We start from the raw sequence: 18,005 nt of genomic DNA, 5'->3' as shown, positions 1-18,005 counted from the left end.
TACGACTATGGCAGTCATTCTGTTAACAGTCTCTTATGCCTACTGTGGTACTAATGTGAACCACGCTATGCCACTCTTCTCACCATTTCCTTTCCTACTGGCAAGTTTTGCAGCTAAAGCAGGGAATTTACTCCAGTAACAAAGCTTCAAAGCTTATCCGCAGTAACACAGACCCTTGTGGAAAGATTGGCTTCATATTCCTTCCCTCCCCCTTCCAACAATCCATCAGGCTAAGAACATTTCTGGGCAGCTACCACTGAAGTTTATTCCAAACATGAGTTTAATTTGTGTTGTACGTGAAATAAACCCCCAACTGAAGCTGACCTGCTAGCATCCAGCTTATTTGCAGCTGAATAAGCAAAACAACTTTTGCTTGCTAGCTATTAGGTTGGTAACACTGATTTCCCCTGACTGCAATGGTTACAGATCTTTATGCACAGAAAAGGGAGAATTCAAAGTATACAGCTTGTTCAGGGAGCTGCTGCATGCCATGGAAAGTGGAGATTCAGGGTTATTTTCCTCTTTCAGATTTGCATGATTGGCTAGTCCTACACTAAGACCCTTGTTCCTAGCTGTCCACAGTTATTCACATTTTCTCAAGACACATTATCTGGGGGAGACAGATATGGATAATTAAGTCAGAGGGACCCACTAGGACTTGTGGAGGTGACATTTGAGATATCAGCAGAAGGAGAGAGTGTTGTGACTTTTTTTTCATGTTCAGAAATCTGCTCCTTTTAGCATCAAGCCTTTGGTCCATTTGCTGTTGTCACAATTATTAAGGTCATTAGCTCCAAGGATGCAGATGGCACAAAGTGGCCTGAAATGCATTTCTAGAACATGGGCTTGACTATGAACTGCCCCATCCAAAACCACAAAATGTCCAAGAGACAGTTCTCTCCCGGCCCTCCAGGGTGACTGAACTCTGTAAGGCCTCATTGTTGTAGAAACAGTAGCATATCAGCTCARCAAGTTTGGCTCATTTGGTAGTGTTCTTACCTCCAGGACAAGAGGCTGTAGGTCCGCACTCAGATGGGGCACTTGAGGGAGCAATATCAGAAAGACTCTCCTCCAAATGCATCTTTCAGTTTCAGAGCCTTATGTTCTCTAGATGGAAAGAACAGATCTGATGGGAGCGTCAGAGGTAGCCCCTCAGAGCTGCCAAATATTCTCCCACTGAAGGAAAGGTCCTAGTGCCTGCAGTAAGTATTAGATACTGGGAAGCACATCAGAGCGCCTCCATTGCCTGTCTCTTAATAAGGGGCTTCAAGATACATCAGAATTAGAAAGGCACCAAATCACTAAACATGATAGCAACCATTAGTTTGGGCCAGGGCAGTGAAATTGGTTTATGATATGCTGCTGTTCAGATGCAGTCTGCCTCTGTACTTAGAAAATGTCAATTAATTTATGGACATGGAGCTTTTTTATCCCTCTCCTGATAGCTGGCTCATCTTCTCCCCATTTCAATTTGTTGGCTCAGTTTCTTCTGTGAAATTCAGCAGAAAAGGGATAGGCAGATGGCCCTGGGAAGCTGTTGGTCAGACAAGGAGAAGAGAAACTGCCTTTAATTGTCCAGGAGAGCAGCTGGGATGTCTGAGGTAGACCTCAGCAGCAAGTCTTGGCCTGGGGAGCTCAGGAGAGCTGTAAGACATAAAGTTATGAGGCAGATATCATTTCTGTAGTGCTGGGGAACTAGCTTCAATTAAAGAAGACGGCCAACCTATAAAATCTGTAGTGTTTATAGCATTTTGATGTTAGAGAGAGAAACCAAGAACACCAGCTTAGGAACAGGAGACCAGACTCCATGCACATCCTTCCTATGTTCACATACTCTCGTCAAGGGCAGTTGCTCCTGTCAGTTCAGCTGAGTTTCACTATATATTAGTGTACCTGCAGGACATCTCCCTTCCATGGGCTGCCTGTCTCATCAAACCTTCTCCTTTTACAAGTGCCAAAAGGACCCATAGATAGTCACAATATGGGGAAGTTGACTTTGGTGCCTTTTCCCCCTTAATCCTCTGCAACAGTCGACTTGCAGATACCAGCCCTCTTTGACCTCTGCAACTGAACAGTGCTTCTCCAGGCCCAGGGTTTGGACCAGAGGTCTTGGCACTTCACACAGAGCTGACAATTGCTATGAAGGAGGGATGTAAGGACAGGTAGCTGCTCACCATATGAGATAGCTCTAAGCTACAGAGCTAAAAATAACAACAGGTCCTTGAGAAATAATGCCAAGAAGACTTGCCATCGATTAGGAGTGCAAGCCTAGACATGATTCGCTTTTGAGAGTCATTTCAACACACACTCTCCAGTTCTCAACACTTTGGGCCTGCTCTGAGCACTCTCTAACTGCATTTCTCCACTCTTCCCTCACACCATGCAGGATTACAGGGTGAACATCTTTTTGCGACAGCAATGGAACGACCCACGACTGGCATACAATGAATACCCAGACGACTCCCTGGATTTGGACCCCTCCATGCTGGACTCCATCTGGAAGCCTGATTTGTTCTTTGCTAATGAGAAAGGGGCCCATTTCCATGAGATCACCACAGACAACAAGCTCCTCAGGATCTCCAGAAATGGCAATGTCCTCTACAGCATCAGGTGAGGTGACTGAATGGGGAGAGCCCCACTGAGGTGGGGGAGGGCAGAGCTAAACACCCACTGTTCAAGCCTAAAGTGAGAAACTGGACACATCAAGCTTACCTTTGGATAAAAGGAATTGAGAATTTTTTTAAGTGGGAGGGCATCCAATTTGGAATCATAGAAATGTGGTGGGAAGGGACCTTTGAAAGTCTCCCATCCAACCTCTTGCTTGGAACATGACTACTGCCAACACTAGATCAGGTTGGCTGCTGCTTTGTCTTTTCAAGTCTTGAAGCCTCCCATGGATGGATATCCCACAACCTTTGTGGCTTGTGACAGAGTTGCATCATCCTTCTGGGGCAGATTCCTTCACAGAAGAATCACTGAGAAATGAAACATATTCTCATTTTCTTGATCAAAGTAGTTTCAGAATTTTTAATTAATTGTGTCTACACAAGGAAAAAGAAAGGAAAGGTCATTAACCAGCTCCTCATCCGGACCTTTATATCCTGCATTAACCTGTGCCTAGGAGCAGTGGGGTGTACTGGTCCCCATTTGCATGTCTAAACAAGTCTTTGTGGGAACACAATAATGTGATGTAAGGGAAGAGATTTATCTACAGCCACCCAAAACAGAAGAGATTGGCAAAAGGGTGGAAACATTCTGGAAAAGTGTCATCAGCTGCCTGAGCTTCAAGTCTCAATTGCATTAGCTTCCGTTTAAAAGAAAGCATAGGAAACACCATTGTTTTTCTTCATGATTAAGTAAAAAGACACCAATCCAAAAGGATTGGGCAGCCTGAAAGTACTCTACCATACACATTCAACTTCTTCCCCACACCAACAAACAACAGCTTCAGACAGGGATAAATTTTTCTGTGCCTCATGCCTCCCTCCAGATCCCTGAGAAGGATGCTGCTTTTGAAAGGAATGGAGACCATATACCATGAACTGGGTTTCCTCTGTGGTAGCAAAGGGCACTGTATTGCTGGGTTACTTCCACATCCCCACACTGCTCTGTCTTCAAGACCTGCAAAGATGCAGCTGTTTCTCAGAATTTTTATTTTCATTTATTTTCATTTCAGTTTTATTTGGAGTAGGGAGGGAAAAAACAACAGTATAAAAAAAGTATGGGAAATGCCTCCTTACCTCAGGAACTGAATCCATGTTGGAACAGAAGGATGTAGGTACTTTGGCCAGATGATCACCACTTACTGCTATTTCTACAATAGAGAGAAAAGACAGCATTAGCCAAGGCATATTGAGACAGAGCGGTGGTCTGGGAAGGAATCTAGCTCATCTCTACCTTTCTCAGTCCAAGGATTGAGACTCATCAGTAATGACTGAGGCTCATCACTAATAGATTCCTTAAGATCCCTAATGTACAATTACTGCAAAAAGTATACTAACACAAGCCTGAAAGGTTTAACCAGCAAAACTGGTAGAAGCCTATGAAAACCTGTCGTTTGAAAACTGCAGCATTTCCTGACAATAAATTAAGGGAACTGAAAAGCAGAGCTCCATGGCTTTGTTTCAGCATAATTCATGCCACTTATCCATTTATCACTAGATCTGAGAATCCATCAGTGAAGCTAAACTAATTGCACTAAATTTCCCACAGAAAAACATCCAATCCCCCACCTTGAGTTCACTTCCAATCCCATCCACCCTTTATTTTGAAGCAATGAATTAAAAACATACCTCATGAGCTTAAAGGGGGAAAGAAAGTTAAACTATATCCTGAAGATTTTTTCACCACACGTATATTGTAAATTCACCTAAGGTATGTGCACCCCACCTCCCACTACAATTTTGAGTGGCAGCCATGGGGAAGAAAAAGCATGGAGCTGTAAAATAGAAAATAAACAGCCCAATGCTACGATGTAGACAGCCTCCATCAAACACTGGGGTGGTTCCAGTCCAAAGACCAGCTCCCTGACAGCCAAAGTAATAAAAGAATCACCAAGCGTGTGAGCTGTATGTGGAAAGCTCTCACTTCTTCATTTCTAACAATGAACAGATAATAAAACTGCTACCAGGTATGTCTCTCCAGTGACCTGGCAGTTAGCATAGCATGAAGTTCTGTTCCAGGTGGGTTTTCAGGAGCACAGAGGGGAAATACCGGGTCATGCTAGCCCTGGGGTTGCTCCGCAAAACAGTGGAATGGCAGGGGACACAGAGCGATATGGTTGAGCTGATTGCTGTTTCCAAGGCAAAAACCTTTGCTATTTACAAAAAAGAACCTTCCTACCTCTGTCCTCTCCAAATTAAAATTTTGGTTTCTTTTCAAATACAGTTTTCTATGGCAACCAAAAAGAAAGAAGATGGAGAGGAAAGAAGATGATGGAGGACCATAATGTAAATGCAAAGAGTTTCCAAAAAGAGAAATACTCTTTTACTTTTAAAAAAAGTTTCCATCTAGAGTACCTTGCCATTTTCTAACTGACTCTTTACTACTAGCATTTGCAATAGTCAAACTGTAGTCAAGGCTGTCACAGGAAGGTGGACTTTGTCCCAAGGACCCAGCAAAGCTCAGCATGCTTGGCAGTGGGTTCTCCCAAAATCACTGCTGAGGATTTCACTCCCCATTCCCTTCTCAGCACACRCTTGTCCAACGTGTGCTCAGTATCTCATAACCTAATTGCAGCCACAGTCACCCCTCTTCCACATCTGGCAGATATTTGCAGTGAATTCTTCCCAAGGGACTTGGTTGAAGATGTAACTGAAGGCTTATCTCTCTGCTGATCAGAGATGGAGTCCCCTGCCAGAAATGCAATAAAAGAAACAAAGTGGGCAAACACTAGCTCTACTCAGATGTTTATTTTGATACAGAAAATGCAGTTGTTTTCATAAAAAGTGAACTTCAACAGGTCACTTCTTCCTTCTTCTATGACAACACCTTCTGTCCCAACATGCTTATAAACACAAGCAGAGAATTTCTTTTAACATAAGGATTTGGGTTAAAATTGCTTTCTACCCTGATAAGTCTCTTGTAAGCCTCATAGAAAAATGAAGTTCCTGTCCTCCAGGAAATTCTGCTATTTCTACATCAAGGCAAAAAGCTGAAAAATCTAAACACTTTAGGAAGCAGCATTTTCAGCACTATCAAATCAAACAACACAAGTCTAGTTATCTGAATCAAATCAGTTAGTATCAGCTTGTTGAACCAAACAGACATTTTGAGCATAGATCATGGTATAGGGCAGCACAGCGACACATCATGGGATATACAGCCAGCACAACCTCTAGTGGAAAACAGAGCTTGAGAGACAAAACTAGAGGCTCAAGAGGCACAGCAGGAATTCAGGATGATACAGATTCATGCTGATCTAACACAGGGCATTTTTCTGCAGAAAATCTCACCAAAGTCTCTCTTGTCCTCCCCAGCAACTTATGATTTTGACCAAACCTCTTGGGGTTTTGGGTTTTTTTTTTTTGTTTTTTTTTTTTCGTACACAGAAATGTTCTGTTCAAAGATTTCCAAACAGCCCCAGTCTCTAGAAATATATCTGATGTGTCCATGAGATGAGTTTGGGCTTGCTGCTAATCCAGACCATCGCGAGCCTGAGGCAAGAAAAGAAGATAGAAGCAGCAGAATTGGTTGGTGTGGGAGTTCTCTGTTCTACACAGTCCCAAACAACATTGCAATGAAACACAACCTGCAGCAGCTTACTCTACTGGGAATTTTATCACAGGACCCAACTGCTCAGCATTTCTGATGCTTTTCAACACTGTATGTGAAAATGCAGGCAGGAAATAGGTGAATAATCAGTCATTCCCCAGCAGACTAGCGTGCCATGGCAAGGTACTGTTTTTCTGAGAGGGTTCACCTCCTCACCAGTACCCGAAAATGTTTGACATTCCCCTGTGCTGTCTTCTCTCCTCAGGATCACGCTGACTCTGGCCTGCCCTATGGACTTGAAGAACTTCCCCATGGATGTACAGACATGTATCATGCAGTTAGAAAGCTGTGAGTCCTGTGCACGTCTCTCTTTTGGAAAGGAGACAGTGTGTTTTCCCTGTCTCTCTCCCTTGCCATTTCCCTCCCCAGATGGAAACCTATCCTGGTTCAGCCTTCACTGGACTATCCCATTACAGAAGAGAAACGTGGATGAACAGCCAGGAGAGACTTGCTCTATTGTGTGTGCCTGGGGCTGCTCTCTCACAGCCTTTCATCTCTCATTCTTCCCTGCTAGCATCCCCTCCACAACCCCCCCCACTATCATCTGCATCTACATCAGAGGCCAATGGGGGCAATAAGGTTTCCTTTTGGAGACAGAAAACTCTTGGAAAGGATGAGGGTAAATTAAGTTCAGAAGCCACCAAAGCAAGAACACAACCTTCAAGCTGCCTCAAGTGAGTGTCATCAGAGCCCCCCCCCCCAAACCCCCAAAGGGGTTCTTTGCTCTCCCTCCCATCCCAGAAGCACTTGTTCAGGATTTTCCATTCGTTTACTGCATATGACATTTCCTAGAGAAGCCAAACCTCAGCAGGTCCCATGAGAGGAGCCCTGGCTCGCTTGTATTTACACTGGGCTTTTGCTTTGAAGGAGAAAGGTGAAAGTTCTTTTAGTTGCAAATGGGATTTTTTCTCTCTGTATGAACATTTGCCCCCTTGTACATGTTGCTTGTCCCAAAGGAGTGAAAACCAATAAATAAGTTTGTTCAGAGAAAGAGGTCAAATTTGAAAAAATAACAACCAGCTCAATGAACAAAATTCAAGAAAAAATGTGATTTATTGCAGAAAATTCTTTGCACACCATCACAGTTCCAGTGCAGGTCATTACCCTAGCTTTTATCACATGCATAAGCAGTTCTGCCTCAACCCCAAACCCCTCTCGCTACAGCATTGTCAAGGAAAGCCAGGTTAAGCCCCTGCCACCAAGCACAGCTCTCTTCTACAAGACTGACCCTTTCCAATCTATATTTAATATGCATTTCACATGCCATTTGTTCCCTCCTATCAACAGTTGGTTATACAATGAATGATCTCATATTTGAGTGGCAAGAAAAAGGAGCCGTGCAAGTTGCTGATGGACTGACATTGCCTCAGTTTATCCTCAAAGAAGAAAAAGACTTGAGATACTGCACAAAGCACTACAACACAGGTCAGTGCTGTTTACCCTTAGGCCCTGGGGTCATCAGAGCAGGAATTCAGGATCATGCATTTGCCAGAGATCTTTTAGTATACCTGATGGCACTCTGKTAATACGAGCCTTGTCCTAGATACCGAGAGACAACGTATATCTAAATACACATATATACATATGTGTGAGTATATATGTATATATATGTGTGTGTGTATATATATAGCCAGTAAAGAGCTAATAGACACAAATGTGTGGAACCCTCTTGTCCTCAGTAATATCTGCATTAGTTCAAGGGTGTTTTGGTTTGGACCTTCTTTCCCAAMATACTCTTTTGTCTTTGATGCAAGGGAGCAGGTGAATTTTAAGTGACAAAGGACATGCTGCTGAGAGCTTTCTTTGCTATGTTGATGTCCTGCACACATATTTCAGAACTGGGCAACAGCTGCTTATTGCTTATTTTGTCCTCTGTCTAACACGAGTCTGGTTCTAGGCAGTAAGAGGAAAGTCCCCAGAGAACCATAGCTGAAACCAGAAGGTTCACAGTGTCTTACCAGTAACCTTCCATGTATCCCCCATCATTCTCAGGCAAGTTCACCTGTATAGAAGCTCGTTTCCACTTGGAACGGCAGATGGGCTATTACTTGATCCAGATGTACATCCCCAGTCTCCTCATCGTCATTCTGTCTTGGATCTCCTTCTGGATCAACATGGATGCTGCACCTGCTCGTGTTGGCCTGGGGATCACCACAGTGCTCACTATGACCACACAGAGCTCTGGTTCCCGAGCATCACTACCCAAGGTATAGAACACGCTTGTCTTCACAAATGGGGTAAATTGTGCACGTTCTAGGTACTGCACACATGTAAGGTACCATACAGATCCTCCAGGCAACCAGCCCAACACAAGGCATTCTGCTACCATTGCCCTATTCCAGTTTAAGGGCAAGCAGAACAAATTCTAGTCCCATCCTGCCAAAATTTTAGCAGAGCTTCTTTGACTAGCAGTAAAACTTCCCCTAAGACCCAGCATTCACCCCAAGATCCACCACAGCTTCCAGCAGGCAGAAGTTCTGCACCTTACAAGCACCTGCAATAAGCATACATGCATATGCACTCTACATTCTAGCATTTACTCACTTGGTCACCATACTTTTATAAGAATACTGAATGTCCCTGTAACAAAGGGCTTCTGGTGTAGTTAGTTTGGACTACTGTTTTCCTTCCATACAAACCATCACAAATAGGACCTGGATAAACTTAAAACTGTGAAATTACTGCTACTAAAGAGCTGGGGAGTAGTTTCAGTGGCCTGATAATACATTCATGTTAAATGAGCTAGATTTGGGTATCCAAGAGAGATGTCAGCCGTATCATGGCTTGACCAGCTCCTTCCAGAGAGCTTGGGAATAACATGAAAAATGGCAAGTAAAAAGGCATTTGGGTGAATAATCCCATCCCAGCCTCTCACTCTCACTCCCAGGTGTCCTACGTGAAGGCCATAGACATCTGGATGGCTGTGTGCTTGCTGTTTGTGTTCTCCGCACTTCTAGAGTACGCTGCTGTCAACTTTGTGTCCCGACAGCATAAAGAGCTGCTCAGGTTCAGAAGGAAGAGGAGGCATCATAAGGTAATACACAAGGCAGAAAGGACACAACTGGAATCTGTCCCGGCAGGCCAGAGCGTCACTGCATGGTCAGCTGGACCAAGCCTCTAGCTCCCAGGGAAGTCCTTGGCATATGGTCAGATAGTAAGGAGGGCCATGTATCAAAACACAGGGTTAACTCAATGGATTGTGGCTTCTCTTCTAACAGTCAGGTGATTCCAGGGGTCTAGTGAGCCGTTTTTTTTGTTAGGCTAAGCTGTCTAAAACAAAAGGATTGTTCTCATCAGAACAATTTCCATACAGAGAAATGTTCTGGTTTAAGTTCTCCTCTTCAGTAGATGCAATGAGGGCTGGGTGGGAGGCCAGCAGGGAGGTGTGAGGGACAACGATCAGCGAGTGGCATTCCCCCAACAAGTCAGCTTACATTAGCCTGGAGGTAAGTGACACCACTTTTGTTTTTGTCATCTCCATGTTCAAAAGCATCTGCTGCTCAGACCAGCTGCGAATTTCCTCTTGGAACGAAAAGATCATTCTTCACAGCCTTAGCCTTGCTCCATGCTCATTCACCATGACTGACACCAACCTGAGCATGCACGCATAAGCATAGACGCACATCCCCTGCAGCTTGGATTCGACTAGTTTTTAGGCCAAGGTATGGACAGCAAAGATCTCACCTCACAGGATGTACTAGAGAGAAATATATAGGTGACTGTGATCAGAAAGACTAAAGGCACCTAAAAATTGCCCTCTGCTAACTAGTAGAATCAGGCAGGCAGTATCAAATTTTCAACACCAGGCCTGAGACACTGTCCTCAAGCAGCATCAAAAAACAGTGACTTTGTTCAGGAAAAACACATCTCAGGAGAGCCATTAGGAGACTACCAAGGCTGGATCTGCTCTGCCTAAAATATTCCTCATAGATATTTGTCTACCCTAAGTTTTAGAGAGTCCCCAGTGATTCATCCTGTCCAGAGACCATCTGTTGTAGTGCTTCACTATCCTAGCCATTAAAAAAGTTTTTCCCTGCATCTAATCTGTCATACAGTATTTCACAATGCGTACCATCATTCCAGGAGGCAGCATGGTCTTAGGGACAGTGTATCAGGAGGCCTGAGTCCCTGYATCTTTTAAGATAGCTCATTGCCGCTCCCTGCTTCAGCTGTCCCATCTGCAAAATAGGAGATAATTGTACATTTGTCCCAGCCCATCCAGGGCTCAGGATGAAGTGTGTTGCACAAATGTAAGGGAAAAGAAGTAACAGATGGGATGATTAGCAACCACTAATTTTGTCAGTCCAGGGCAAGACCCTGCCATTTCAAAAATCAACCGAGGGCATTCTGGTTCGGAAGATGTAGCCTGCTTAATAGAACCAAAGCTAAAACCACCTAGCATGGATGCTTCATAGCACTTTTATCTCTTAATCCAGATTCAAGCATCCTTTCTGGAGCAGTGCCATTGTATGCAGATCACTCTGGACTACTGTTGCTAAAATAATAAGGAGAAAAAAAACACTAGTTTAGAGATGAGTTTAACATATATTTGCCAGAGATGTTCCATTGAACACAAGGCTGTTATGACAATCCTGCCTAATCTCACAGCAGTTTTAATTGGAACAAAGCATAAACAAAAACACTTGCAAAAGCAAAATAAACAAGGTTTGCAGGCTCATCAGAAAACTAGGAGCTGACTGCAGATATGCAAATGGCATAACACAGCTGCCAGAGAAGGTAATTGCTCTGTCCCAATGTCCTGACATGTCTGGGTTACTCTGCCTGGCTCAGGCATGATATGCCAGGCTAAAAACAAGTGAGATGTTGCAGTGATCTGTGCTGATGGAGGCAGCTGGGGAGAGGACCAGGCCCACATTTATTAGGTGTGCCCAAATCAAAATCTATTAGCTATTCTTCGCAGCCCAGTCCCCAGGACAATGCGCCACAGTCTGGCATTAACACAAGTGAATCCAGACACATCAGTTTCTCACTTTCCTCAGAGTTAGACGCAAGGTGCTAGGTCATTCTTGTCATAAAAAGTCTTTTTTCTCTCTAAAAAATAAAAATCAAATAACTAAATAGCCAGGCTTCAACTGGCCCTTTCTATTTCTCAGACACCTCTTACCTCCTTCCCTCTGGAAGGATGGGAAAGACTAGACTGGAAAGACTTGGCTAGAAAGCACTCTCTGAACCCATTATTCTACTCATATTTACTGGGGCAGATACAGCTTCTGGCATGGGAAGCTGTAGGAACTGTGATGGCTAGGAAAAATAACTGTCCCTTTGAGGTATGGGTGGTTCTAGTTAGTATGTCACCATCATCAGACCCACTTGAAATTTGTTTGGAGACCCAGCCCAAGCACATAAGCCCTGCCTGGCTATTGATTTGTACTTTTTGCCATTCTCCTTTGATATCTCATCATTAATAAGGCACCGCTAGCTTCTCTATCCCGGGTATGTCACTCACAAATCAGCCACAGAGAACAGCCAGTGGTCCCTCAGCGATGAGAAGAGAAAGGGAATTCAGTGAATTAGAGAGTTAAGTGACTCAGGCTAAATCGTTTGCATCTCAGTGCATGTGTGYGTGTGCAACCGGGGAACAGCTGGGTCAGGTCTTACATAAATCCTCATAATACATACGTGATTATTAAGAAAAGGTCTATAAGCTCTCACCATCTCAGAAAGTCAGGCCTTTGCAKCTGGTCCACACCTTATTAGTTGCATGAAGGACTCCAGTTAAGGAAAGGGGGTTGGGTCAGGGATGAGAGAGGCCTTTGCAAAACTCTCCCTGATGCTCCAGAGCTGAGTGATGCTTGTCCCCACAGACCTCCAGGCTCAGCCCATCTGCATGGCAGAGAGCAGGAATCACAGCACTGGGCCTCTCATGTCTGTTCCGTGCCACCTGCTGGCAAGCACAGAAACCTCAGGGGCTGAAATAAACAGTGCAGCCCTGGCTGGAGGCCTCTCCTAGCCCTCATGGCAGTGTGAAGGTCAGAAATGGCCCCTGCTGTTTGTACCCCAATTCCTCCAGGTCCCAATCCACCTTTATTCCCAGTGTCTTGTCCATGGTGCAGGTTATAGTCACATGATAAGCACCAAGTCTGCATCTCCTGTCATCAGAAAATTGGCTTCTTCACTCAAAAATATCTCCAAGAGAGCCAAAAGAAGAGTTTCTGTGAATCTTGACTCCCAACTAACAGGATGGTTTCTTACTAGGTATTGAACAACTAGGATCACTCAGCCCTGGGAGTAGCTGGACCCTCTAAGTGCTACTGGCATAACAACACCAGGCCAGATCACAATCAAGGCTCTGCTCCCAGCTTGATTTTGACAAGAAATCTCTTATCAGAGAGCAAAGGATTTGCCCTGGTAACAGGCAGCTAAAACTGTATGTTTCTAGGCCCTGAGTTGACAGCATCACCCACCTGCCAGGATTTCACCACTGGCAGCAGGTGCTTGGACCCAGGGTGAGTTTCTGGAGTGTGAGCCCAGAAGCCATGACCTTTCCTTGCTTTCGTCCCTGATTGCTTCTACCTAGTAGGGGCTATGTGTCTCAGGTCCTTTCAGTACAAGATATTGCACTCCTCAAGAGCAAGCTGGTATCACTACAGAAATGCCTTTCAAGATGATAGAGAAGGGCCGGGGAGATGGAAATCACTGCTAAGGACTTGGGCTGGCCCTGGAGAAATAACAGGCAGTGTTACTAGAGAGAACTGGTGCCAGATCTGGCTACTGAGAAAAGCTGACCCTGTGCTTAAAGCACCTTACTGGACTTTGGGTCTGCCAAGTCCAGTTCCCATCCAGGCTACAGATTTCCTGGGTAACCTTGTTTTGAGTTATTTAGGTCTCATCCAGGGAGTTTAGCATCTAAATTCACTTGTGAAGCTGGGTCCTAATTTTTGGTGCTTCTGTTTCCCTGACCATTTCACTCCCCTCTTGCAGAGGTATTGTCAGGAGGCAAAGACAGTAAGTGTTGTCAAGTCTCAGATGGYGTGGGCCAGAGATACACTAAGCGGGTGCAACAAGAGCAGGGAAGAACTACACAAGGGCCTTCAGAAATTGTCTCAGMCAGGACCTTGAAACAAATAGATTTGCTGGTAAGCTGTACAACTCACCAGCTTGCCACTCTGCCAAAAAAAAAGAAAAAAAAAAAGACTTGATTTTGTTTGGSTTATTTTGTTTTGCTCCAATATGCCAGCATGCTCTCCCCTCTGCTTCACTGCCCCAGACCCCAGGGCACGATACATCCATCCCATGCAGCTACCTGCTCAATATAGGGGCCATCCAGAAAAGACACTCTGCAAAGAAGATCAAAAGGGGCAACAGGGCAGGTTGGGCATGCAGGTGGGTGCTGTTAGATCAGTGTCAGGGAATGCAGAGTGGATCAGCCCCTGTGACAGTTCATTACTGCCTTTGGGCTAACAATTAGCCTGAGCAGCCTGTAGTCAAGAAACGTAGTTTTCTAACCCTGACTCTGCAACTGACTAGTTGTATTATCTGGGCCAAACCTGTTTTTCCTGTAATTACATCCCCATGTTCAGTAAAATAAGGCTAAATTGCTCTGAGAAGCTTGCAGGGCCTCCACCAAAATACAACAAGCATTTGCCTTTAGAGAGGAAAATAAAGGATTTCTCATGCTCAGTAAGTGGGATTAGCACAAATACCTACGTCTTACCATTGACACACACAAGGGCCAGTTCTGTTCCTTACATAGGAAGATGGCATATGGGAAAGAGACTGTCAGGATCAGGAGAGTTCCCATGGGCAGGTGAGGCCAGGCAAGGTGAGCTGAGGGCTGGTTGCATGCTGCCTGCAGAGGTCTTTTGCTGGATAGGTCTTGATGCCTGCATATCCATGTAACTCTGTAGGAAGTCTCATGCTGCAGCTTCAACTACATGAGTTACATGGAGCCCACTCCTTCTGGGCAAGCTAAATACAACACAGGCAAAGCAAAGAAGGTGATGATAGGAGCTGGGGGGAGGGAGAGGCAGAAGCAAAACAGGGGATGCTTTGGGAAAAATAAATGCAGTACCATAAACCATTCAAGTATGTCAAAGACACCAAAAGGATGGAAGTCAGTGTTGTTCTCCGTGGGTGCCTGGATCCCCTGATTTGCATCTGTTCATCACACAGCTAGCACCCCTCTATAAGGCTGATCTCCTAAGAGCAGAGGGTTTGTCTGATAGAGCGAAGGCTGGGACATGAGTGAGGTGTCTTCTCCTTGCAGAGCAGGAAGCTGTCAGTGGAGAGCCTTATAGCAAGGGTGCATTGCCTATATCTCATTTTAAGTAGAGTCCCATGCTGAATCTGTTTCAGGAGGATGAAGCCAGTGAAGGCAGGTTCAACTTCACTGCCTACGGGATGGGGCCAGCTTGCCTACAAGCCAAGGATGGCATCTCCGTCAAGGGTGCCAACAACAACAACACAGCCAACCCCGTCCCCCCACCATCCCGCTCCCCTGAAGAGATGCGAAAGCTCTTCATCCAGCGAGCCAAGAAGATTGACAAGATCTCACGCATCGGCTTCCCGATGGCATTCCTCATCTTCAACATTTTCTACTGGATCATCTACAAGATTGTCCGCAGAGAGGACGTACACAACCAGTGAGGGAAGGGGAGCAAGCGGGAGGGAGAGAGCAATCCTTTATATATGTGCAATAGCAATGCAGCAATGCATGAATTTAAGAATGTGGCAATATCTACTAAAAAAAGGGGGGGGATGGGAGGGACTTTTAATCATATGAACTGAGCATAACTGAAACAGGGAAGAGAAAAGAAGCTCTTGATTTGGGGATTGCAGGGTGGGGGTTAGTTTTACAGCATAGAAAGGTTTGGGTTGCTCCAGCTGCAATCCAAGCAGTGTAATATATTAATATATATTCATGCTTAATTATAATGCAAAGAGAAAACAAACAAAAAAAACAAAAAACCCTTTTTTAGCCTATTAGCAGCTTAGATTCTAAAGTCACTGGAATGATTCATAGTTCCATGTGCAGAAACAACTGCAATTGCGCTTTATCTGACTTTTGCTATAGAAAGGCCATACCAGTCAAGCACGTGGGGGAAAAAAAACCTTAACAAAAGAAAAAAAGCAAGAAAATCATTCTATGCTTCTCTAGGTTTTGCACTTTGAAAACTGGATAGATGGGGAAACTTAAGAGGCTGTAGGTTGTTGTTTATTTTATATATTTACTTTTTTTAGTCTCGGTTTTGCTGATCAAATGCTTTGTGACTTTTGGATAGAGGAATGCAAATGTATTATCTCTCTCATCCCCATCAGAGAGCATCCAATGAGAAACCTGAAAAGGACATCAGGGCCTCCATCGGAAATCGCAGGTACCTTCTGTCCATGTAAATGACCCTATAGGATTAGAGTCCCAGGAGTCAGAAATACTATTCAGATCACTAGAAATGATGAAGGATTTTTTAAAACAGCCCTCTTTTTCCAACCTCTTCTGCCATGTTTGTTTACAATGTGGGGATGGGAGTACAGGATGAGTTTAGTTAAAGCATAAACTATATTTAAAAAATAGAGAATCCAGGCATATTCATGCCTCATTGTGACAGGAATGGGCAAACAGCAATATTCTCAGTCAGGGGTGGGGTGGGGGGAAGGCGGCCAGTGTACAGAGAGAGCGGCTGTTATTTTCAGACATTTCATAGCAGTAATATTAATAGCAAAGCTGGGCCAATGGACCCAAAACTCTATTTTTGTAACTATTTTGGTGCTGCATTTAGCTTTAACATGGATGGGGAGATGAAGCACGCTGCTTTGCCCTTCTCTGCCATCTGGCAGAGCCCCAGGGTAGGCTGGCACAGCTTCCTGTGGGTGGGGAAGTGTGGGAGGGTGGGAGGGATGGGGAGAGGCGGATGCTTACAGAGGAGTGAGCAAGGGGCTCTCTCTTCAGCCAAGTGGTGGCTGGCTGCGCAAAACATCTCTGTGGTGTTATTTGAAAGCATGACTCAGGGTTGGCCTGAGCGAGTCAAGGGCTTGATACCCGATTTGTCTCTCTGGGACCTTGTATGTGAGCCAGGCTGCAGGACCTGTGTTAATTCAGTCTTGTTCATTTGCACTTTAGTAAGTGGGGTAGAAGCAAGTGGGAAGGAAGAGACAATCAGTCTGCACTGAAGCACTTGGGGTCAAGTCAGGATTAGGCATTAAATGACACTAAACGAAGGCAGTGAGAGGAGTAGCACCCACTGATGCTTCCACTCTCTGTTTTCTACACTCTCCCCCATCTTGTGCTCAGGACTGGACAGCCGCTGACCCGAGATGCAGATCTGACACTTTTCCAAGGAGCAGACAGGCTCCTGATTTCAGAAGCTGCATCCCCTTTTGCAGCTGGAGGCAGCTCAGAGCCAAGTTTCATGCCAYAGATCAGCAGTGGGATGGAGACGGTCCCTCCGGAACAGTCTGGTCAGGTCTGGCTCTGGTCAGCTGCATCTAAGCCTGTGACAGGAGGTGGGAATTTATTCTCAGCTGCCAGTGTCTCAACCAGCACAGCAATGGGCAGCTATTGAAGAGGGAGGTGGAGCGCAGGGACTTGCAAGCTGCCTTAACACGGGGTCTGTGTCAACAGCAGGGAGAGAAGGAGGCCCAGAGAAAGCGCATCGCCTCTCACCAGGGCTCCCCTGGGGTGGGCAAAAGGACACCCATCTCCAAGGCTGCCAGTTCAGCACCTTTCACCAGCACTAAATACACTTTATTTAAAAAAAACAAAATATAAGAACAAGGAAAAAAAGACCTAAAAAAGAAAAAAATGTGATATTCACTGCATGGACTAGGGCAAATGGCAGTATTTCCTAATGCTTTGGCAAAGGCTGCCTAGCTTTCTGACTCCCTTGGTACTGCCGAGACAGGGAAAGATCATGAGACATCAGTGGGAACCAGTATGTTACACCCTTTCCTGCTTTCTTCTATTCTGGCAGCAGCAAACCTGTGGGTTGAGGATCTCTCTTTCCCTGGCCCTGGCAAACAGTGCTTTCCCAAGGTGGGAGAATGCCAGCTGTTGAGCAGAGCCGTTATGTGCTGCTAGGACAATCTTCTGAGCCTTGGCTTGAGACCAAATCTGCTGGTTTTGCTTGCTGAATTATTGAACTCTCCCTGCATCCGTGAGGGCTGGTCGTGCCAACTGCGGGTTGTGTAATCGCTTTAAATGACTCGTCCTTGCTGCAGCCTAACAAGCAAAACTGGGGAATTCCCCTACCTGCCCAGCAGGAGGACAGAGGCATTGCAGCCTATGCACCGGGGCTCCTGGCCCACACAGGGGAGCCACTGTAAATCACTTTCGCTTGGGCCAAAGAGGTCCTCTTTTTATGCTCAGGCCTAGCACCTCAGAGTCAGAAAATTCAGCAGTGCTTCATGCAACATCTCAGTCTCCCCAGGTTCACTGAGACGGCTCATGGGAGGTTCAGCTGAGCTAGGGCACAGCCAGCTTCAGGGCTCTGTATTTTCTTTTAGGGAGAGTTTGCCCCAGCAAGTTTCTTTACTCCATCCTGCTGTCTAACTGGAGCTTCTCTAAGAAGTTAGCAGTAAATAGTTAACAAATCCTGTGCACTGTCCTCCCACCCAAGAAAGTTTTGATCCTACATCGAAGCATCCCAAGGGCAAGACCGGAGCAAGGAAAAGGAATGCATTCCTGCCTCATTTCTTTCTGCTCTGGCTTAGAAAAGGGCCTTAAGACCAAAGGGGAATCCCATGCCAGCCCCAGACCTACTACTTGGAGATGCAGA

General features: G+C 45.2%; 1 protein-coding gene across 1 annotated transcript in view; it reads left to right on the top strand.

The window, feature by feature from the left end:
- The window catches only part of GLRA1 (glycine receptor alpha 1), a 48,358-nt gene extending 33,478 nt beyond the window's left edge, over nucleotides 1–14,880 (top strand). Inside the window, exons 4-9 of the mRNA XM_026066655.1 lie at nucleotides 2,387–2,610; nucleotides 6,479–6,561; nucleotides 7,561–7,698; nucleotides 8,266–8,480; nucleotides 9,161–9,307; nucleotides 14,566–14,880. Of these exons, the coding sequence (XP_025922440.1) occupies nucleotides 2,387–2,610; nucleotides 6,479–6,561; nucleotides 7,561–7,698; nucleotides 8,266–8,480; nucleotides 9,161–9,307; nucleotides 14,566–14,880 (1,122 nt within the window). The remainder of the gene's footprint in view (nucleotides 1–2,386; nucleotides 2,611–6,478; nucleotides 6,562–7,560; nucleotides 7,699–8,265; nucleotides 8,481–9,160; nucleotides 9,308–14,565) is intronic.
- Nucleotides 14,881–18,005: the final 3,125 nt, after the last annotated feature.

The sequence above is a fragment of the Apteryx rowi genome, unplaced genomic scaffold (assembly GCF_003343035.1).
Source record: "Apteryx rowi isolate R43461 unplaced genomic scaffold, aptRow1 scaffold_245, whole genome shotgun sequence".
In the NCBI taxonomy this organism is placed as follows: domain Eukaryota; kingdom Metazoa; phylum Chordata; class Aves; order Apterygiformes; family Apterygidae; genus Apteryx; species Apteryx rowi.
Note: the sequence above shows the minus strand (reverse complement) of the source record. Positions and strands in the feature narration are given on the sequence as shown.